Consider the following 8,968-nt stretch of genomic DNA (forward strand, 5'->3'; position numbering starts at 1 on the left):
CCCCTTATAATGAAGCCAGGTCCACAGAGGGTGCTCAATGAACATATGGTACATTGAAAGCCTATATTGCAGTAGTTGCAAGCCACTGTCAGACTTATCTTCCAGAAACACTATTTTGGTCATATCACTACCATGGTGATAAAAGTCAGATCAACATCTACCTTCAGGGGAGGAAGAAGGGATTGCGAGAAGAAGCAAGAGGCATTTTCTGGGTTGATGAAAATGTTCTGTATCTTAGTCTGGGGTGGTGGTTACATTAATATATAAAGATATGAAAATGCCTCAAGTTGTTAAGATGGTTGTATTTTACAATGTATAGGTTATACTTCAATAAACAAAAGAAAGGGAACACATATACTTTGATCTTGTAAAAATACAGTTCTACCATGTTATAAACCTGAACCTAAGTGAAAACGCTAGCTGTAACAAACATTAAACACATCAAATTGTTAAAGTGACCATCCTCTGGGGAAGAGCAGTGGAAATGGGAGAGAGGAGGGGGGACTGGATCGCTTACACATTTCCATAATGCTTGAGTAGCTACTAAAATCTAGGTACTCCCTTAGGTATTTGGCATACAAATGTGGAGTCCTTAAAGAGCTCACGCTGGGGAGGCTTACATGAACACTGCTAATCACCATATAACATACTAATTGCTGGACTTAAAGTCTGGACAAAGTGTTAAGGGGGTCACAGTGGGAGTTGTTGCACTGTTTGGAGTTTGGGTGAGCAGAAGGGCAGGATGACTGTTGAGAATGTAGAATGAAGAGTTAAGGCACATCAGGCCAACCTGTGAGTGTGTCCCAGGCAGGGGGAACAACATATGTAACGGCACAGAAGCAAGAGGCATAGTGAGTTTGGAGACAACGGGCTAAGTTCTTACTGTGGCTGGAACCTGAGGTCCAGGAGAAGAGAATGGAATGACGTCGGAAAGGCCAGGCTAAGGAGGTTGAGTTAATTCTGAAATACAATGCAGAGGCATTGAAGAATTTGTAGTAGGGGAATGCTTTTTTTTTTTTTTTACTTTATCTTATTTTAAGAATAATCAGTCTAGTGGCAATGAGGGTGAAGAGTCAGTGGAGAGCAAGACCAGAATTAGGGAGACCATCTGGGTGGTTGCTGTAACAGTGGTCCAGCTGAGGGATGATGAAAGCTGAAACAAAGGAGGAGCAAGTAAGAATTAATGGATACAAGAGAGGTTTAGGATACAGAACACACAGGACTCCATAACTTTGTCAGCACTCCCTCCAGTCATCTCCCAGCTGGTGTCTAATCTGAACATAGCACTTACTCCCTTGCCCAGAGATTTAGTCTTCTACCAATAACTCTCCCCTTTTTCTTCCTTTCCTTTCCTTTCCTTTCCTTTCCTTTCTCTTTCTTTCTCTTTCTTTCTTTCTTTCTTTCTTTCTTTCTTTCTTTCTTTCTTTCTTTCTTTCTTTCTTTCTTTCTTTCTTTCTCTCTCTCTCTCTTTCTTTCTTTCTCTTTCTTTCTTTCTTTCTTTCTTTCTTTCTTTCTTTCTTTCTTTCTTTCTTTCTTTTTCTTTCTTTCTTTATCCCTTCCTTCCTCCCTCTCTCTTTTTCTTTCTTTCTTTCTCTTTCTTTCTTTCCTTCCTTCCTTCCTTCCTTCCTTCCTTCCTTTCTTTCAACAAGGAATATTTTATTCACTGCAAAACAACACAACAAACAAACAAAAGTGCAGATATATGAAGGGTTATCTGCATAAGCTTTCACTAAAGTTCTAATTCCTCCATCTTCTACTCTTATATAAAGGAAGAGTTATCAGTCAGAGTATCTCATTCCTAAAATTCTTTTCAGTAAACTATATTTAATTCATAGGTTGGATGAAAGTCTGCAAGCATTTACTTTTTATGTGTCTATGTATAATTGATATATAACATTGTATTAGTTTCAGGTGTTCAACATAATGATCTGATAGTTGTATGTAGTGCAAAAATCACCACAGTAAGTCTGGTTAACATCCATCACCATACAAAGTTACACTTTTTTCTTTTTTCTTATGATGAGAACTTTTAAGATTTACTCTTAGAAACTTTCAAATATAAAATATAGTTTTATTAACTATGGTCACAATGCTGTACATTATACCCCATGGCTTGTTTTATACCTGGAGGTTTCTACCTTGGAACCCCCTTCACCCACTTTGATCACTCTCCAACCCCCACCTCTGTCTACCACCAATCTGTTCTCTGTATCTATGAGCTTGTTTTGTTTTTGCTTTGTTTTATATTAGATTCCACATATAAGTGAGATCATTGTCTTTCTCTGTCTGACTTGTTTCACTTGGCATAGTGCCCTCAAGGTCCATCCATGTCATCACAAATAGCAAGATTTCCTTCTTTTTTATAACTGAATAATATTCCATTGTATGTACACATCACATTTTCTTTATCCATTTATACATCAATGGACACTTAGGTTGTTTCCTTATCTTGGCCATTGTAAATATGCTGCAATAAACATGAGGGTGCATATATCTTTTCAAGTTAGTGTTTTCATTTCCTTCAGATAAATACCTGGAGGTATAGTTGATGGATCGTATGTTAGTTCTATTTTTAATTTTTTGAGGAAACTTCGTGCTGTTTTCTATAGTGGCTGCACCAATTTACTTTCCTACCAACAGTGCACGCAGGTTCCCTTTTCTCCATATCCTCACCAACTCTTCTTTTTGTTATCTTTTTGACAACATCTATTCTAACAGGCCTGGGGTGATATCTTACTGTGGTTTTATTTGCGTTTCCCTGATGATTAGTACTGCTGAGCATCTTTTTGTGTACATGTTGTCTGTCTCTATATCTTCTTTGAAAAAAAAAATGTCTATTCAGATCCTCTGGCCATTTTTAAAATGAGATTGCTTGGGTTTTTTGCTATTGAGTTATATGAGTTCTTTATATATTTTGGCTATTAACCCCTCATCAGATATATAATTTGCAAAGATTTTCTCCCATTCAGCAGGTTGCCTTTTCATTCTGTTGATGATTTCTTACCCCCTATTTATTTTGAAATAACTATCATCGCATGCTTCAGACGGCCAGTGAGAAAGGTGAAAAGGAAGCAAGATCAGGGGAGAAACAATGAATCATAAAAGTCAATGTACCACCTTTGTGGCATTTTGAGTTTTCAACACACCTGCCATTGCCTCAAACCTGACACAGTTCTCACAGACCATGCTGCTACTGTTTGACCCAAAAGCACTTCCCTGTCTTCCAATCACAATGAAAGGCTCCCCTAAAAGTCCACTCCTTTTCCAAGTAAGGCCCATAAAATATACTAATGGGCATATGAAAAATTAAGCCTTAGTTAAAATGCCAATAAATGCTTGGAACACAGATCATTTTTAAAAAGCACAGTTTCCTTCCTAAATCTGTAAGCCAAAATGCTGTCTTTTGCTGATACGTGTTGACAAAGGCATGCAGATACCAGTAAGCAGGGCTGCCTACAGGATGCGAAAAAGCATCTCTCAAGGGAAATTTTTCAAATGCTCTCTGTTTCAAATTACAGACTTGGGATATTTCTTTGAAACATCTCTTCCTAGTTATAAAAAAAAAAAACACAAAACTTCTGTCCACGATGTTTACATGTGTCTCAGCTATTTCTAGAAAAATGACTCAGTTTTATGTTTTTTAAAAAAAGCATTTCCTTCAATAAAAAGGCAATCAATTTAAGAAAGTAGCTTCAAATATCAAACTATTTTGAACTTATATTATTATGTGCTCCAGGCTCATGGCTCACTTTCTTCTTGGTGCCTTCAGCTTGTTCAAAGTTAGTAGTAGTGAAAAGCTTACCTCTGCTATTCACTGAATAAAAGGAAATTATGACTCATAGCAAAACAAAACATACAAGACAGCAGAACCTCAGCCAAAGCTATTAAGAACCATTATACAAAGAAAAAAAAAAAACCATCCACCCCACTTTTAAAATCATGTATTAGTTTTACAAGGACACGCTGGAAATTTTAAAATATTAAACAGCTTCATCCTAGCTGTGTACACTAAAGATACATTGTATAAATGTAGTATTAACACTGTGACACTATGTATAAAACCTGTCTACAAAGCCACACTTGAAGCAGATGTAGCACAAAATACTTGCATTTCATGTGCTTTTCATATGATCTCCATATCAAACTTAATTCTATCCATGCCAAGCTGACTGTAAGTAACAGGTATGACGAATTTGAAAAGCGCACACAGCCATGTCCTAAGGGGTATGCAGCAAGAAGCTACTAAGCCCCGGGAGAAATACTATATTCACACACTCAATAGTATACTTCAGTGAAAAATTCCAGTAACAGTAACTTTTCACAACAAAATTTATTGTCAGAGCTTGTAAGTGGATATACTGGGAATAGTTCCACGCCTATTAGGGAAAAAAAAAAAACCTTCCAACCAAATGCACAACGCATGCCTGTTACAACACCAATAGAAGTCAATCTTCTAGTAGGAAAAAAAAATTTTTTTGCAGTGTTTGGAGTTGGACATAACCAAGACGTGAGAAATAAGTAAGCAGAGAAGAAATACACCCTCCAACTGGAGAGAAAATGAAAATACACTTCATGTTATTCTGCAGAAAAATAAGTTACAAATAAAACCCTATCTAACATCACTTTGCTGAAAGTATCTCAGACTGAGGATCTCAGTTTTAAGCAGGAGCTGAGATGCCTGCTGACAATCAAATAAAGACCTATTTGTTAATCAGTGTGACAGAAAACAGACATTTGTGGCTTCCAGCTATTAGCAAGTGAAAGATTAGACTAAATTTTAAGAAAAATTCACCAGATGTTCTAAAGTCTCAGACTTTCCAAAATGGCTAGATCCTAAAAGCAAAAGAACAAAATAGTTACCACAGGCTGCGGGGAGGGTTGGGGGTGGGCCTGAGGGAGGGGCTGAAAGAGACTCAGAGAAAGAAAATGCTACCAAAATATGGCCTATCGTTAGCAATTCAGTTACAGATAGTAAAATGACAAGAACATCATTAGGATCATTAAACATTTCCTAGTACATGGAGTTATTATGTAAGATTAAAATCAAAAGCCTGAATGACTTTGGAAAAGCAAAAAGGCTAAAGAAGAAAACTAAGGTTAGTAATGAAAAGTATTAGAACATCTTCTCGTACTTGCCCCGCATAAGGAAAAAAAGCAAACTGAACTTGGAAGAATGCTTTTTACTTTAGGAAAAAAATGTACAAGATGGCAAGATAAAAAGAGCTAACAAATGAAATTTCCACGAAAAACAAAACCCAACCTTTCCCCTCTGATCATAGAACTATCTGAAGCCTCTAAAATACCATGGGTAAGTTACACAGCCACTAAAAATTTTAAGTATGAAGACTATGTGGCACCCGCAATAATTTATAGGACAAAATAGGTGGGAAAGACAGAACTCAAAGTAATATGTACACTATGATTACAATGCTAGGTAAAAAAGCTGTAATGATGGTTGTCAAGAGTGGGGCCAAACTTTCCTTTTCCTTTCCAAAGATGCTGTAAATATTGCCATGAAAATTTTATAGCTCAAAAACCATTTTTAAACTACGAGTCTTGGCATCCAGGAAAACGTTGAGTTATCCCTTTAAAGAAAAAAAAAAGGCACACTGCTTTGTAGTTTATCCTTTTTACTACTTCAAATTAAGGAGGATTTCAAATGGCCACACTACAAACGGTGGGTTCTTATTTGTATTAGTACTCAAAGGGTGTAGACTTTCAGGCTTAGGATGTACAGACATCTGCTTTTCTATGTGGAAAAAATGGTCACACCCGTGTAGGAAACTGACATGTTTAAAAAAAGCTTATGGCATTTTTAAAGATGTCTACTTGCTTCATTTTTCTAAATAGATAAGTCAAAAACTGAAAACAAAGCATCGAAATTAGAAGGGTTTTAAGGAGAACCTACTAATCAAACTGTTAACCGAAGCTTCGAGTTACAAAAGTAAAGCCTCTGTTTGACTTTATTTCTTTAGGAAGGCTCTCTTTAGCCAACTATTCAGTTTAGTAGGTTCCATTCTTTTAAACACCTCACTCGGCTGAAACGGATTACAGCACATCCAGCGCCTCCTCGGCACTATTAGGATAATTCTGAGGAAAAGAGGGCCTTCTAGCAAAAGACGTCAAGGATTATGGTAATATATTTTTAAAATTTCAGTGTGCAAGCAGGACTCTTACGCAGGTTGATTTAATAGTCTGAGTTCTATTTTATCGGGCCACTGCAGGCCAAGCAGTTCTTTATCGCCTCACCATTAGGAACGTAAATTAACTACCTCACGGAGGTGAAGTCCTCCCTACATTCCTCCAGCAGGTCAGAACCCTGTGGATCAAGCCATCGAATTTGACTATTGTAACTGCGCGCAGCCGAGTCCTCTCCTTCCTTCCTTTCTTTCCTTGGACAAATCCCTACTAACACAAACCTAATTTATGATGTAAATAGGAGGCCAGGTCCCTAAAAAGCTCTGTCCCCGCGGGTTCCGACTCAGCATCTCCCCGCCCCAGCCCATCGCGGCTTGGGTGGAATCGCCAATGAAACGCTAACAGTAGCTAAGGTAACAGAGCCGGGTTTAACCGAACCGATTCCGGAGAAGAAGCGCAAAGAGTTTCTCCGGGTCTGGGGGTTGGGAGGCTGGGTCCGCGGACGGATTTTCCATTGGGTGGGGGTGGGTTAGAGACCACAGAAGTGCAAAAGCAGTAGTCTAATCTTTGAAAGCCGGCGGCCGGCTCTGCCACGCTCTCAGCAGGAAGGGGAGGGAGGCGGGAGGAAGGCGGGGCGGTGGGTAGAAGCGGCGAAGGGCGGGGGGGGGAGGAGGGGCCAGAGGAGGAGCCGGGGCTCCAGGAAAACCCGCGCGCCTAGCCCGCAGCACCTCGGGGCGGAGTCGCCGGCTCCGCCTGGCCCCTCGGCCGCCGCCGCGCGCGGTGCGCCCCGAAGGGGCGGGCCCGCCCGCAGCCTCCCTCCGGGTCTCGGCCCTCCTTCCCCTCTCCTCCCTCCCCTCCCTCCTTTCCATCTCAGCAGCGCCCTCGGTCTCCCTCTCCGGCTCATACAAAAGCAAAATGTCCGCCATCTTCCGAGGCGGCTGCGCTCGTCGCCGCCACCGGCCCGGCTCCCTTGCGCTTCCTCCCCGGGGCCGCTCCTTCCCCGGCCCCCCTCCCCGACCCCTGGCGCCGCGGCTCCTCGGAAGCCCCGGAGGCACCACTCCCCCCGCCCTCGCCCCCACCCCGCCCCGCCCGCCTCGCGGAGCGACGCAGGACCGCCTCGGGAGGGGCACGGGGACTAAGGAGCCCCCGCCGACCTGCTACCGCTTCCCGCCCGGCCCACCCCCTGGATGGCCCCTTTACCTTGATGCAGTACGGAGGTTCATCGTAGGTGACCAGCATGTACCTGTCTCCGCGGCTGGCCGGGTCCCGGGCGCGCAGCTGCGGGACGAGGGATGACGAAGGGGGCCGCGAAGGGAAGAAGGGAGGAGGGGGCGATACCAACGTTACAGAAGCACCTAAATCCACCACCACCCCCATCCCTCGGGAACTGTCCCCATCTCTCCCCTCCCCTCCCTTTACCTTCAAGAATAACTCCACAGCGCCTTTGGCAATGTCCAAATAGGAGGTGCCCAGGTCAGTGCGCTGGTTCATAGAGGCGGACGTGTCTATGAGGAACAGCAGGATGGGCATCTTCCCCCGCACCCCTAGCTCCGCTCCCAACTCTCCTGGCTCTCTTGCCCTCACTGCCGCTTACTGCCACCCGAACCCTCAACTCTCGCAGAGCCAGGGTGCAGGGAGCAAGAGGAAGAGGGGGAGACGGGACGGGACGGATGGAACTGCTCCTGGCCTCCTCTTTCTGCAGCCCCACCTCCTCTCCCTCCAAGGGAACTTGAAAGTGTGAGTGTGTGTAGCCCTCGGGGCCCTCCCCCTTCCTCTCTTCTGCCACCACTACTGCCGCCGCCGCCGCAGGGACTACTGCCCTAGCATCCGTCCACGCTCACTGAAGCGCTCGCCCCAGACTGAGAGCTGTCTCTGTTCACCGACACACAACTTCTGTCCGCTCACCTACCATGGGCACCATGTGACCAGAACCCACGCCATTGGCTGCCAATTATGTTGTATTTGCATATTCATTAGATGACAGGGCAAGGGGAGGGACTTGGGCGAACCCTGGGAGTTGAAGTTTGAACCTAGGCAGGGGGTAAGGGGAAATGTTAAGGACCCTCCTTTAAAGGACTTGGAAGCTATTAGGATACTTAGGGTGGCTTGGATGTTTTTTTCTCTTGCTCTTCGAAGACATTTCGAATGGAAGAGTGAATCTGAGCAACAGTTGTGCAGAAGTACAGAAACAGATGCTTGGACAGGCTGCTCAGAAAACGCTTTGCTAGCTGCAATCGATCAGTCCTGCCAGTGGCTAAGACCAAAACATTTCAGAAGCAGCAAACTTCTTTTCCTGGCAAGACCTACTCGCATTCCTTCAGATCCCTCCCCACTCTCGGTCAGTATTTGTAAGGCGGTTGCTGGCCTGGCATTCCACGTATATCTGCTGAGAAAGGAAAGTAAAACTTAAACACGGTTACCTAAATTGGCCTTTTGTGTGCACACGTTTCTTCAGTTTCATCAAGCGCTTTGAAGTATTGGCCTGCGTGTGATAATTCCACCCACTGTTGTGGCTGCACAGCCTTTACACGTGGAAGGTTTGCCAACCTGGATTCTGATTCAGCCACCTATGAAGTGTCAGCCACCCACGTTAGTCTCATTTAGTCTTTGAAATAACTGTGGTAGAAAGCATTATATTCAATTTTCAGTAAAGGAAAGTGCAGCACAGCGAGATGAGGGCAACAATGGACTTCTCAAGTCTGGCTGTATGGGGAGGCTCAGTAAGTGGCCAGCCACACCTGGCTGACTGCTTCATGTAACACGAATTTTAAATACGGAGGAGTGTATTCCTAGCAGTATGCTATGCACAAGTGGAATCCTGAATTTCAGT

The 8,968-nt window shown here is 43.3% G+C and overlaps 1 protein-coding gene across 7 annotated transcripts in view; it reads right to left on the reverse strand.

Annotated features, from left to right (window-relative positions):
- INTS6L (integrator complex subunit 6 like) overlaps nucleotides 1-8,019 on the reverse strand; it is a 51,846-nt gene extending 43,827 nt beyond the window's left edge. For 3 of the 7 annotated variants that reach the window (XM_031445678.2, XM_031445676.2, XM_031445673.2), the window contains exons 1-2: nucleotides 7,558-8,018; nucleotides 7,339-7,416 (exon numbers count right to left, since the gene is read on the reverse strand). In XM_031445678.2, coding sequence (XP_031301538.2) covers nucleotides 7,339-7,416; nucleotides 7,558-7,668 — 189 coding nt within the window. In that variant the 5' untranslated portion in view covers nucleotides 7,669-8,018. Of the gene's footprint in view, nucleotides 1-7,338; nucleotides 7,417-7,557 lie in introns of all 7 variants that reach the window. The other 4 variants (XM_031445679.2, XM_031445675.2, XM_031445677.2 and 1 more) reach the window with 2 other exon arrangements.
- Nucleotides 8,020-8,968: the final 949 nt, after the last annotated feature.

Source organism: Camelus dromedarius, chromosome X (assembly GCF_036321535.1).
Source record: "Camelus dromedarius isolate mCamDro1 chromosome X, mCamDro1.pat, whole genome shotgun sequence".
Taxonomy (NCBI): domain Eukaryota; kingdom Metazoa; phylum Chordata; class Mammalia; order Artiodactyla; family Camelidae; genus Camelus; species Camelus dromedarius.